This window comes from Thamnophis elegans, chromosome 4 (genome assembly GCF_009769535.1).
Source record: "Thamnophis elegans isolate rThaEle1 chromosome 4, rThaEle1.pri, whole genome shotgun sequence".
NCBI lineage: Eukaryota > Metazoa > Chordata > Lepidosauria > Squamata > Colubridae > Thamnophis > Thamnophis elegans.
The window spans coordinates 116,832,476-116,846,746 of record NC_045544.1 but is presented as its reverse complement, the minus strand read 5'-3'; the positions used below and the strand labels follow the sequence as shown (position 1 = coordinate 116,846,746).

At 39.9% G+C, this 14,271-nt stretch overlaps 1 protein-coding gene across 1 annotated transcript; it reads left to right on the top strand.

Moving 5' to 3' along the window:
* Positions 1–12,924: 12,924 nt before the first annotated feature.
* LOC116507772 (PHD finger protein 21A-like) lies at positions 12,925–13,770 on the top strand (the record flags this gene model as incomplete). The annotated part of the gene is given in 3 exon segments (XM_032216101.1): positions 12,925–13,252; positions 13,255–13,454; positions 13,456–13,770. Coding segments are annotated over 3 exon segments (843 nt in total), but the record flags the coding sequence as incomplete, so codon positions are not given.
* Positions 13,771–14,271: the final 501 nt, after the last annotated feature.

Below are 14,271 nucleotides of genomic sequence, written 5' to 3'. Positions count from 1 at the left end.
TCTGGCCATTTTTTGTAAGGCTCAGTTCTTTAGCCCAAGCTCTAAAAATATTATGTCTGGAAAAGAAAAGAATGGCTGCATAGAATATTTTCAGGATGGAAAATTTCATGTTATCTAGGCAGAGATTTATTTATTAATATATTGTTGTTGTTAGTTGCAAAGTCATGTCTGACCCATTTCAACCCCATGGATAACATAGCAATAGCAATAGCAGTTAGACTTATATACCGTTTCATAGGGCTTTCAGCCCTCTCTAAGCGGTTTACAGAGTCAGCATATTGCCCCCAACAATCCGGGTCCTCATTTTACCCACCTCGGAAGGATGGAAGGCTGAGTCAACCTTGAGCCGGTGAGATTTGAACAGCCGAACTGCTGAACTGCAGTCAGCTGAAGTAGCCTGCAGTGCTGCATTTAACCACTGCGCCACCTCGGCTCTTTCTTCCAGACCTTCCTGTCTTCTATCATCCTCTGGAGTCCATTCAAGCTCACGCCTACTGCTTTAATGACTCCATCCAGCCCCCTCATTCTCTGTCATCCCTTTCTTCTTTTGTCCCCAATCTTTGCCAGCATTAGGCTCTTCCCCAGTGAGTCTCCAGTGATAAATATATTAATAATTATTTAACAATTATTTAGTAATAATTCATCACATTTTGGAATAATCCATCTCTCTTACAGAGGACCTATAATTGTCACCAATAAAGATGTGAATAAAACATATTTCCAGATGTTGAGCAATGGATTTCAGACATCTGTTTTGGAAAGGAGATATTTTCTGATAATCAAAGGATGAAGCAATATGTATTACCATGGAAAGATTTTTTTAAAAATATTTCACAATAATATTTTCTATTAATTAGATGGCATTGTTTAGTAATCTAGTGGTTATTACTAATTTTATATATAAGGTAGACTTTGTTTTTTCTTATCTAGTCTTAGTTTTTTTAAAAAATAGTTTACCTTGATTTTTATTATTATTTATTAGACTTACACATGGTTTTGTTTAATTGTGTATGTGTTTTTTTAGTATATTTAGCTATTTTGTCACTTTTTTGTAATTTGCATTCTGAAAAATAATAATACATTAAAGAAAAAAAAAAGATTGACAGTATTTCAACTGGGTTACCCTAACTCTTAGAATGTCACTCAGGAACCTGGTGCCCTCAAAATGTTTTGAACTGCCTTCCCCTAAACAGAAATCATTTGATTCCATTTGACTGAGGGACTTCTCGGAACTGTAGTATAAAACATCTGAAGATTTCAACATCTTTTTTTTTAATGAATTACTTTCATGAAATGCCATCTGTCATCTGATTTTTGCATATTTTTATTTACCCCTTGGGCAAAGAGCAAAAGTAAAAGCAGAGATCAATCAATTAATAATTCTTTGCTTTCAACAGTTGTATGATTTGTCTACAGCTCAAAGTGATAGACTGATAGCAATACCACTTAGACTTATATGCCGCTTTGCAGTGCTCTACAGCCCTCTAAGTGGTTTACAGAGTCAGCATATTGCCCCCAACAATCTGCGTCCTCATTTTACCTACCTTGGAAGGATGGAAGGCTGAATCAACCTTGAGCCTGGTGGGATTTGAACTGCCAAATTGCAGTCAGCTGGCAGTCAGCAGAAGTAACCTGCAGTACTGCATTCTAACCACTGCGTCACCACATCTCACTGGTGATCATAGAAAGATGCCCAGATTTCAGCATTTACTACTGCTTGAAACACACATTAGTCAACAAATCTCCCTGGCTCCTGATTCTTAATCAGGAAAGCAATTATAATGTCTGCTTTCTTCTGAACTGAAGCTTAGTTAATGCAAACAAGGAAGATGAATCGGTGTCTGTGTCAATAAAAATTGTAATAATTCCACCATTATTATAGAACAAGAGCAATGGATGGAAACTAATCAAGGAGGGAACCAACCTGAAACTAAGGAGAAAGGAGACAGAACAATTAATCAGTGGCTTACCTTCAGAAGTTGTAGGTGCTCCAACACTGGAAGTTTTTAAGAAGAGATTGAGCAACTATTTGTCTGAAGTGGTCTAGGGCCGCGATGGTGAACCTATGGCAAACGTGCCAGAGGTGGAACACACACTGTCGCCAGCTTCTCTTCTGGTTTCCGGCATACACATGGAAAACAGTCCCAAAAATGGCCTGAAAACGGCCCGAAAATCTGTCTGAATATTGCCTGAAAAACTGCCTGAAAATAGCCCGGAAAACAGCCTGAAAGCAGTCCAGAAACAGCCTGCAAACAGCCCAAAAATGCCCAAAAAACAAGCATGTGCCCGCTGACCAGCTGGTCTTCGGGTTTCTAGTGCTCTAGCGCATGCGAAGCCCAGCTGGTCGGTGCACATGCGTGTGCCGGAAACCCGAAGCCCAGTTGGCACATACACACATGCATGTGTGTTCCAGTTTGGGCACTTGGTGCCAAAAAGGTTTGCCGTCTAGGGTTTCCTGCTTGAGCAGGGGGTTGGACTAGAAGACCTCCAAGTTCCCTTCCAACTCTGTTATTCTTTTATCATGGGACCCCATCAGCTATAATTTTCTGCGTAGGCTTTTCTCTCATATTTTTTGCTACTTCACACAAGACCAACTGTTCCCATCTAGCTTGAAATGCCTCTTCTGGGAAAATCCAGAGGAATGGAAAGGGCATTCCAGACCCTGCAGTGATGGACAGCTCTTATCTAAACACATTCCGAACATCAGGCAAATCAATGGGGAGAAAAACAAAAGACAGGCCAAGAGTGAATTTTCTTTGGAAAAAATGGATAGCTTGCCTGCAGAAGTTGCGACATACCTGGGGAAAATCCCAGGCACAACCTGGCATTTCCAGGCAGTGCTTGGGTTAGTTTCAGGGATCAGAAAATATTTCTTTGTGAAACCCATGATGTGCGACTATGAAACTAGATAGATCTATGTGATTTAACTCTAACTACTGGAATAGCTATGTTTTGCTGATAAACATAGCACATGATTTACGACCATTTCTTTAATAGCTATTTGAAGTTTCAACAGCCCTGGAAAAAGTGATTTATGACCATCACAGTGTTTCCTATGGTCATGTGATCAAAATTTGGCCACTTGTCAACTGACATGGACTTAGAAAGTTGCCGCATCTGGCGGCCATTGAGCTCCATTTATGACCTTCCCAGTTGGCTTCCTGCCAGGAAGGAAGCTGGATTCACTTAATAGCTTGGGCAAAAATAAAGTCATTAAATTGGGTGCAACTCACTTAATAATTATATTCCTTAGCAACAGAAGTCTTCAGTTATTCTGAGTGGTAAACACAATAAGGTTTGGAGAAAGCTCCAAAGGAATTTTTGCATGTTGGGCATCCAAATGGCAGATGCTATCCAATATAGAATAGAATAGAATAACAGAGCTTGAAGGGATCTTCTAGAAGAGGTCTTCTAGTCCAACCCCCTGCTCAGGCAGGAAACCCTATACCATTTCAGACAAATGGTTATCCAGCATCTTCTTAAAAACTTCCAGTGCTGGAGCATTCACAACTTCTGGAGGCAAGTTGTTCCACTGATCAGTTGTTCTAACTATCAGGAAATTTCTCCTTAGTTCTAAGTTGCTTCTCTCCTTGATTAGTTTCCACCCATTACTTCTTGTTCTACCCTCAAGTGCCTTGGAGAATAGCTCGACTCCCTTTTCTTTGTGGCTTCCCCTGAGATATTGGAACATTGCTATCATGTCTCCCCTAGTCCTTCTTTTCATTAAACTAGACACACCAGTTCCTACAACCGTTCTTCATATGTTTTAGCCTCCAGTCCCCTAATCATCTTTGTTGCTCTTCTCTGCAATATTTCTAGAGCCTCAACATCTTTTTTACATTGTGGCGACCAAAACTGAATGCAGTATTCAAAGTGTGGCCTTACCAAGGCATTATAAAGTGATATTAACACTTCACGTGATCTTGATTCTATCCCTCTGTTTATGCAGCCTAAAACTGTGTTGGCTTTTTTGGCAGCTGCTGCACCCTGCTGGCTCATATTTAAATGGTTGTCCACTAGGACTCTAAGAGCCCTCTCACAGTTACTACTATTGAGCAAGGTACCACCTATACTGTACCTGTGCATTTTTTTCTTGCCTAAATGTAGAACCTTACTTTTTTCACCGTTGAATTTGATTTTGTTAGATAGAGCCCAGTGTTCAAGTCTGTCAAGGTCCTTCTGTATCTTGAGCCTGTCTTCTGGAGTGTTGGCTATATTACTGCCAGTTTGGTGTCATCTACAAATGTGATGATATGTCCTAGTGCACATTGGACCAAAATTCCTGACCACTCATGCAAACTAATGGGATCCCAATTATCAAGGATCGATAAGGAAAGAGATTTTGTAGTAATGGCAAATGGTTTGAAAAGGGATTGACAGAGTGTGAACCTGTTGTAAACAAATGACAGCAGCTTCTTAGGAATAAGTGGTGATTGAAAATAGAAGTGCCGATATCATAATGCCCTTATATAAAGCAATGGTGTGACTGTCTCTGAAATATTGTGTGTAGTTCTGCAATAGAGATAGATAGATAATAGATAGATAGATAGATAGATAGATAGATAGATAGATAGATAGATAGATAGATAGATAGATAGATAGATAGATAGATAGATAGATAGATAGATAGATAGATAGATAGATAGGGAGGGAGGGAGGGAGAGAGAGAGAGAAAGTTCAGAGCGGGGCAATTTATATAATCAAGAGGTTGGAGGAGTTTCCACTGAAGAAATTGATTTATGCAGCCACTTATCTCACATTCATGACTTTGGGTAGCTTACAACAGAAAGTAAGATAAGTTTTGCAACATTTGGGAATTTTTAGTTTAGAAAGGAAACAAATGGGAGGGCCCATGATTGAAGTATAGAAAATTATGCATGGTGTGGCTAAAGTTATTTTCCTCTTTCCAAAATGTTAAAACCAGATGTCCCCTGATGATATTGAATCTTGGAATCAGGACAAACAAAAGGATTTTTTTTTTACAAAGCAAATAAATAACTTTTAGGCTTTGTTTTTAAACAAGTTATCCTCAGCTTTTACAAAGCCTGTTTTTTGGTCTATTTTCCACCTGGCCTGTAATTGGCCATACTGAAACCACGTTTGAACTACCTTCTCTTTTTTAAGTACCTCTAAGGATTTTAATTGCAACACCCCTCTTTCTATAATAAGGAGTTGTCTATAAGTGGTTCTATCGTGTTTTTGTTCTATATTCATATTTTCAATTGCATGTCTAGGAATTGCCCACATGGGCAATTTGTCATTTAATTTATGTTGATATTTTTTCCAAACCCGCAATAAGGCATTTCTTAAAATATGATTTTTGAAATTCTTATCCAGTTTTTTGTTAAATAACAAGTAAGCATGCCAACCATATACCAAATCATGTCCCTCAATATTCAATATTCTGTCATTGGTTAAATGGATCCAATCACTAATTGCAGATAAGACCACTGCATCATAATATAATTTTAAGTTTGGTAATTTCAATCCTCCTCTTTCACGTACATCTTGCATTATTTTCATCTTTACCCTCGGCTTCTTTCCTGCCCATACAAATTTGTTGATACCCTTCTGCCATTCTAAAAGATTCACATCTCTTTTGAGTATTGGTAACATTTGAAACAAAAATAAAAATTTTGGTAAAATATTCATTTTCACTGCCGCTATCCTTCCCAGCAAAGATAAATGCAGTTTCTCCCACCTTTTCATCTCCGTTTGTATACTATGCCAGAGTGGTTCATAATTATGCTTGTATAATTTCCCATTTGAAGTTAAAATATTAACTCCAAGATATTTGACTTTTTTAACAACCTCACATCCTAACATCGCTCCCAATTCTTCCTTCTGTTTGGTATTCATATTCATTGCTAATATTTTGGTTTTTCCTAAATTAATTTTAAATCCAGAGACTTGACCATATTGATTAATCATATTCATTAAGACCTTACTGGAAACCTTACTTTTAGGCTTTGTTTTTGTGAGATGTGGTGCTGGCTACTTCAAAAAAAAAGCTTTTGGGCAATTCATAAAAATCACTGGAGATCAATGGCTGCGAAGCCTTACTGGCAGCGGGATTGCCTCACAAGGCCATCTGGTGTAAAACAAAGGGAGGCTTCTCTAGTGCAGCTGGTTGGCCATGGTGCAAACATGTTGAAGTGAAACAAGTCAGTTATAATTCTAAAACCTGCCTGTATATAATATCTTAAGTTTGATTAGTGCTCTAACCTTAGTTGGGATTTTCGTGACTTGATATACTACAGAATAACAGAATTGGGAGGGACCTTGGAGGTCTTCTAGCCCAACCCCCTGCTCAGGCAGAAAACCCTATAACATTTCAGGCAAATGGTATATTTAGGGCAATGGGCAACTGGCCCAAATCGATAGCTACAGGTAGTCCTCGACTTACAACAGTTCATTTAGTTACGGTGTCATTGGGGGATAAAATGCATTTTTCACAGTTACGATCTTTGTAGCATTCCCCATGATCACGTGATCAAAATTCAGATGCTTGGCAACTGGTCCATACTTATGACCGTTGCATGTGGCCCCCTTTTGCAACCTCCTGACAAGCAAAGTCAATAGGAGAAGCCAGATTCACTTAACAGCCACGTTGGAAACTTCACAACTGCAGCGATTCTCTTCACAAATGGGGCAAGGAAGGTCGTAAAATAGGGCAAAACCCATTTAACAACTGTCTCACTTAACAACCAAAACGTTGGGCTCAATTGTGGTCATTAGTCGAGGACATGGCTAAGTGAATCTAACTTCCCCATTGACTTTGCTTGTCAGAACTTTGAAGTGGTGTAGGGTTTCCTGCCTAAGCAGGGGGGGATTGGACTAGAACAGTGATTCCCAAACTTGGCAACTTTAAGACTTGTGGACTTCAACTCCCAGAATTCTCCAGAGCTGGCTGGAGAATTCTGGGAGTTGAAGTCCACAAGTCTTAAAGTTGTCAAGTTTGGGAACCACTGGACTAGAAGACCTCTAAGGTCCTTTCCAACTCTGTTATACTATTCTATTCTACTACTATTCTACACCTAACCCATTTGGTTTAGTTATGGCTGACTCAACATTCTGAATTAACATGAAGAAATGCTAAGCAGAGTGCATAAAGCAGCAAAGTGTCTGTGGGCCAGATCATGTGGAATGACTAATTAGGACAATGAAACAGCATTCTTACTATAATTCAGATTTCTCAAAGCTTTGGTGGGCCAGGCAAAGTAATATGATGTTTGTCAGAAAATGATGAGAGATATTTTGTGGAAACCCATTTTTTCCAGTCACAAGCCTCTTTGCAGCAAATGACAATTTCCTCTACTAAAATTTCTTTGGCACAATCAACTGTCCCATTCTTGAACTCTGTAATGGGACACCGCTTAGATTGTGGCCATCATTTTTTTGTGCAGGAAATAGTAACATCTCTGGAATCTTTTAAGTCTTCTAAAGAAACATTTGCCTAATGACACTTCTTGTGAATCCTCTCTTTGGTTATTTACATGTAATTTAATTTACACTCCCTCTCTAAAGTTGTTAGTGAGCAATAAGCATAATAAGAGAAGTGAGCAGATCCAATGAGAAGAAATGCTATAAGGCAGATGTCTGATAGATTTCAAAAAGAAATGAGAATACTATTAACTATTGGCATAGAATATAAAGAATACACATTTACTGTAAATAACCCCCCCCCAAATCATTTCTTCCTGTTGCTTAGATGGGAATAGAATATGTTGCTTTCTGTACCACTGAACCAACAGTGGTCCTTTTATTGCACCTGTGCACATTGCTGCAAGCACAGAAAGTTGTGTGCAGTTGGCTTGTGTCAGCTGCAAAGTCACTTGATAACCTTCTGGATTCTCCCTTTAAACTCAGTACCCATTGCAAGTATTGAATTTTAAGGGACAAGGAAAGGAGAGGTCTTTTCAAATTCAGAACTGGCATCAGAATGCTGAGTTGAAAGGAATAAGGAAAAATAGAAGATAACTCCCTAGACAACACTTGCTTTCCAGGCGAAAATTCAACACAGTGCTGATCTTCCCTTGCAGTTTCTGGGCATGTACTGGCAGCAATAGCATCAACATAATTTGAGATACAAATCTGACACCCAATATTCAGAGGATGCCATTTCAGACTCAAAACATGGACAAAGAGTAAATCATTGAAACCCCTTTTTTATGGTCTCCCAGAAAGGACAATAAGATAAATGTCTTAAAATTTAAATCCTTAATAGCACTATAGCAATAAAGGACAGAAAGGACAATAAGTTAAATGTCTTAAAATTTAAACCCTTAATAGCACTATAGCAATAGCACTTACTTATATACTTCTTTACAGTGCTTTACAGCCCCCTCTAAGCAGTTTAAAGAGTTAGCATATATTGCCCCCAACAATCTGGCTCTTCATTTTACCAAAGTCGGAAGGATGGAAGGCTGAATCAACCTTAAGCTGGTGAGGATCAAACTGCTGGAAGTCAGCAGAGTTAGCCTGCAATACTGCATTCTAACCACTGCACCATCACGCTTTTAATAACTTAATACACTCTCCCCAAATGACGAAATAGATATCTTCTGCAATTAGCTTTTACTTTAATTTTCCTTGGAGGAACATTTTCTTAATCATGTTCTAAGAAATAGAGCAATGGGTTATTCAGTACTAATGGTAAATGATCGTGTACAAAAGGAAATCAATTCTAAAAAATGCTAAACTGCAATATTTCCAAGAATAAATTATTGGAAGACTAGAGACAGATTTCATGTAAGCCTTTTCCTTGAAGGCTGAAGCTGTTATATTAATCAATTGCACTGGTCTACAAATTTTGGGAAATTATCGACCTCCGAGATAAAATGTGTTAATTTTACATATTTTGATTAAATGAATTAGAAAACAGATGATAAAGGTGCTGGGTGGCTAAAAATTTCAAGATATTTCACAATAATGATTTATACACAGGTGAGTACACAGGTTGCCTACAAGGGAGGGAGGTGTCTAATGATCATGATGCCTCCTAAACAGGGGTGGACTCTAGCTAAGATTCTGTGCAGTTCGGAGAACCACCAAATCCCACTCTTGGCTGGCCCCGCCCCTGCCCCTCTCAGGAGTCCCCATGCAGCCCATTTAGGATACAGGTAAGTGCAGGGCCTGCCCAGAGGCTCAGGGAGGGTGAAAAATGGGCCTACCAGAAGTTCGGAAAGGCTGGAAATGAGCCTTTTCCCAGCCTCCAGAGGGCCTCTGGAGCATTGGAAGGCCATTTTCGCCCACCCAGAGGCTCAAGGAAAGCCTCTGGAGCCCAGGGAGGGCAAAAACACCTCCTCCCCACCATGGTGCAGGAGGCCAACTAGACCACGCCCACCAGGGCCATGCCCACCTGGCAACTGGGCAGAGAACCCCTTGCTAAAATTTTTGAAGCCCACCCTTGCTCGTAATGTCTCGACAAAGTACTGTAGAACAAAGAAAATGGTACCACATGGAAGTGTATCAATTTATCTTCACTTTGAGAACAGAAGGCACTATGAAAAACACATGGAAAATGATGAAAGAAATGTCCTTCTGGGTTCGGCTCCAAGTGGAGAAAAAGACACTGGAAACATGGAGGCTGCTTGGAAAGATGGTTTATTGTTGGACAGGGCCACATGGCTTGAGCCCTAAACAGAAAAAGGTGATCACATGCTTCAATGTTGGTGGAGAAGAAGGGAAGGGCTGGGGGGGGGGGGGCTTGCTAGGCTTTTTAGAACCTGTTCAGTCCCACCTCTCTGTTTCCTGTTCCTGTGCAAGAAATGTATTCTGATTGGTTGTCAGACTCCCATGTGGCCATGCAGGGGCAACTCTCTAGGCTGTGTTTTGAATCCAGGTTTGGTTGAGTTTTCAGATGTCATGTGGTGAGTTGGGGCCAATATTATCATGCTTTAATCCCATCCCCCCCCGGAGCTGAAGTGGAGAAGTTTTTAATATGTAAAGTGGACTAGCTTGGCCTTCTTAATGGCCCATTGACAAAGTGGGGATGGGCAGGAAGCTACAGGCAGCTATTCTGTCTTTTAAAACATGTTTCTTCCTTTTCACATCCAGAGAAATATTCTGCCTTTTCAATATTTCCTAGGATATTTCATTTTTCTGGGAGAGGGCTGGGTGATAACTTCCTACAAAAATTTGCTTAGGTCAGGGATATCAAAGCGTCAGCCCATCAGCTGGATGCTTCATGTGCCTCTGCGAAGAGAAAAAACATCACAAAACTTCACGTGACGGCAATGTGAGGCTGCGAGTTTGATACCTGTGACTTAGGTCTTATAAAGCACTGGGTGGAAACATGTCACTGAAAATTCACTTCTCACACTGGCATTTAGACTATTTCCCTTTGAACTGTGAGGCAGTGAGTGATGAGCATGGGGAGAGATTCCACCAGGATATCGCAGGCATGGAGAAAAGATACCAAGGGAAATGGAGTCCGGCCATGCTTGTCAATTACTGCAGGAATCTCTCCAGGGATGATTCTACTGCAGTTCACAAGAGATAAGCCAAAAGGCGCAGTTTAGATAACGAATAAAGATGGAACCTTGTCGTTTAATATGGGATTAGAGCTTGTCAGTTTTTCGTGCAAAAAGCATGAAATAAGTGAATGATTGCTATCAGTAAAAAGATATACATTTATAATGATTGGTGTGGCACCATTCTCATTGTTATATCACATTTTGCAGAAAAGGTATGGAGCATAATTGCATATCCCTCTCCTAATTGTGATTTATTTTGATGCAATTTTGACCTGAAGCTATATCTTGGAAACTGGAACCAATACTCGGGACTTAATTTTCCTTTATTAGTGATCCAATTCTGGTAAAATTAAGCTACTTTTATTTCCGAGACTTTCTCCTTATAGACCAGTGTTATAACAGAGAATGTTTAAAACGTAAAATGTAATCTTTTAAATCCCATTGAAATCTGGTTGAAGTTAAATATTCAGAAGGAGAGAAGCAGTGTGTATACATGTATCTATATGAGCCCTGGTGAGCACCAAGGACCCCCTCACTTCTACATTGTAAAGATAATATTTTAAGATGCTATGTGGCACTATGTAAGCCTAAATGCTAAAAGCTGGGTGTATATATACACTAAGCAATTTTATTCCGACAGTTACATCATGCATTCCTTTCTAGTAACTGGCATCTGCTTCTGTGTTGCTTAATTAAATTAATCTGTGTAAGAAATCTCCCCACTCAGCCCTGCTTATACGTATGACACAATAAAGCTGCCCGATATGTCCCTGACACTTGGTTTCCAGATCTTGCTTGTTTTATCTCTTCTTGGTAATTGTGAATGGAGGCGGAGTAATTGATTGCCCCTTCATTCCACACTGAAAGAGCTTCTTTTAATTGCTGCAGTTTTAGTTTCTGCTTTCCCAGGAGCAAGACTTTAATGATTTCTCCTGCTACAATTGCCTGGGACTTCAATTTCTAAGTCATTCTCACCTAATTGAGGCAGAGCCGTTTCTCAGTGGTGCTAGCAGACACTGGTATGAAAGCAATTTCCAATTTTAACGATGGGATTGAGGAGCAAATAACTCAGAAGACATTAAAGACATTAAAAAGAAAATCTTGTAGAGGTTTTAACAAGTCGAGAAAATTCTCATTTGACCATTGAGGTTCTTGGCCTCATAAACCTCAAAAACCCAGTTGTTAATTAGGAGCACCATGTCGGCATGAACTAAGTGAAGCCAACTCTGTCTTCACCCAGTTCGTGCCTTGCCTCTGACCCTGCTGTCCCCCCCCCCAAGTGTGTCACTAGTCACATTTTCCAATGAAGCAATTTTGAGGGTGGTAGAAGTCACTCACTCCAGCCACGTCAGGTTTCCATGGAGATGGCCTTGACTTGGGGGGGGGGCGTAGGGTGTGTTTTGTTTTGATTGAGGTGTGAATTGCTTGGTGCAGCTGATTTCCTATCCCCCTGCCTATGGCAACACAGGAATAGGTCAAGAAAGTTTGGTGAGTTGACATAGATATAGATAGATAGATAGATAGATAGATAGATAGATAGATAGATAGATAGATAGATAGATAGATAGATAGATAGATAGATAGATAGATAGATAGATAGATACTGTAGATAGATAGATAAATTATAGATAGACAGACAGACAGACAGATGATACAGTAGATAGATAGCAATAGCACTTATATACTGCTTCACAGTGCTTTACAGCCCTAAGTGTTTCAAAGATAGATATGTAGATAGATAGATAGATAGATAGATAGATAGATAGATAGATAGATAGATAGATAGATAGATAGATAGATAGACAGACAGACAGACAGACAGAAAGACAGACAGAAATATGTTTTCGTGAATCATGAAAGTGGTTTGTGATCTGGCGAGGTGTTAGGAGGTGAATGGAAGGACCATTAGTGCAGTCCATGGACCATCCATGGCCTATTGACCTCTCTTTGAGCACCACTAATTTAATGGGTGCGTTTCCATGACATGCAAAATTGTTTAGGTTTCCTTTGTGGCTTAGAATATTGTGCTAATCCACACATCGGAATTTATGATTCAGTCAACTGTGTGATTTCAAAAGGCAGGTTAATTTCATAACCAAGTTAAGCATGATGATGAACTGCTGGACTTCTGCCTTGTTGTTGCCAACAGAGTAAATCTCATTAGGAAATGTCTGTTTATTTTGTGTGGGTGACTGTTTTGGATACTCTCACTACTAGATATCACTACTTGATATCTGCAATGAGTGGAAATCACCCATTGTAACAGGGAAACCTCTGACATCTTTTTTTTAATTTATTGATGGAGCAATAATGGTCTTCCTTTCCCCTCCTCTTTCTCTTCCTCCCTCTTTCTTTCTTTCTTTCTTTCTTTCTTTCTTTCTTTCTTTCTATCGCTTTCTCTTTCTTTATTTCTTTCTTTCATTTATTGATGGAGCAATAATGGCCTGCCTCTGTTGTGGGTCAAAGACCTACAATTGCCATGGTGACTGTCATCAACAGCAGCCAGAAAACTGTCCTTAGCACTGATGCACAGAACACACCTGTCAACCTCCAGACAACAAATAAAGTCACCGGTCCAGGAGCAGAGGCAGTACAAATAGTGGCAAAAAATACAGTCGCATTGGTTCAAGCTACAGCTCCTCAGCCTATCAAAGTGCCACAGTTCATCCCTCCTCCCAAACTTACTCCTTGTCCAAATTTTCTTCCACAGGTTCGACCAAAACCAGTTGCCCAGAATAACATACCTATAGCCCCAGCTCCACCTCCCCCTATGCTTGCTTATTTCAGAGGCCTGTGATGTTGACCACAAAGTTCACCCCCACTTCCTTACCCTCTACACAGAATTCCATACACCCAGTTCGTGTTGTGAATGGGCAAACAGCAACCATAGCCAAAACTTTTCCAATGGCACAACTCACCAGCCTTGTTACAGCAGCCCCAGGTGCCAGGTTTGCTGGACCTCAGACTCTACAGATCAGAAAAACCAAATGTTGAAAAGCAGACAGTCAAACCCCAAGTAGAAACAGAGGAGAAGCCAACAGAGATTCATACTGTTACCTCTCCTGCACCTCCCAAGCCAAAACGAGAAGAAAACCCACAGAAACCTGCCTTTATGGTTTCTCTTGGACTTGTTATGCATGATCATCTGGAAGAAATACAAAGTAAAAGACAAGAAAGAAAACGAAGAACCACAGCAAATCCAGTTTACAGTGGAGTTGTTTTTGAGCCTGAGCGCAAGAAGAGTGCGGTCACATACCTGAACCACACAATGCATCCTGGGACACCTAAATGAGCCAATGAGGAGCAATGTCCAAACAACGCCCGGGGCAGAACAGTCTTCCTTCATCCCTCTCTCCCTCCCTCCGTCCTTCTCTCTCCTCCCTCTTTCTTTCTTTCTTTCTTTCTTTCTTTCTTTCTTTCTTTCTTTCTTTCTTTCTTTCCTTCCTTCCTTCCTTCCTTCCTTCCTTCCTTCCTTCCTTCCTTCCTTCCTTCCTTTCTTTCTTTCTTCCTTTCTTTCTTTCTTTCCAGTGCCATTCTGGGTTGCATTATAAAAAGGATTACATAAAAGACACGTTAAGTCCTTACTCCTTTATATTTTACACTGGGGAGACCACATCTTTGTGTGATTTTGGATGCCCTATTTCCGGGAGGATAAAAAGAGGTGAGAAGTGGGGGACAAAGCACATAATGACAAACATTTTGTCTCAAATTGTAAAAATAAGGCTCTTGATGGACATAATTATTTTTATAAATGCTTTGTTAAAAACATTTTTTGAAGCCATGCTATATTACT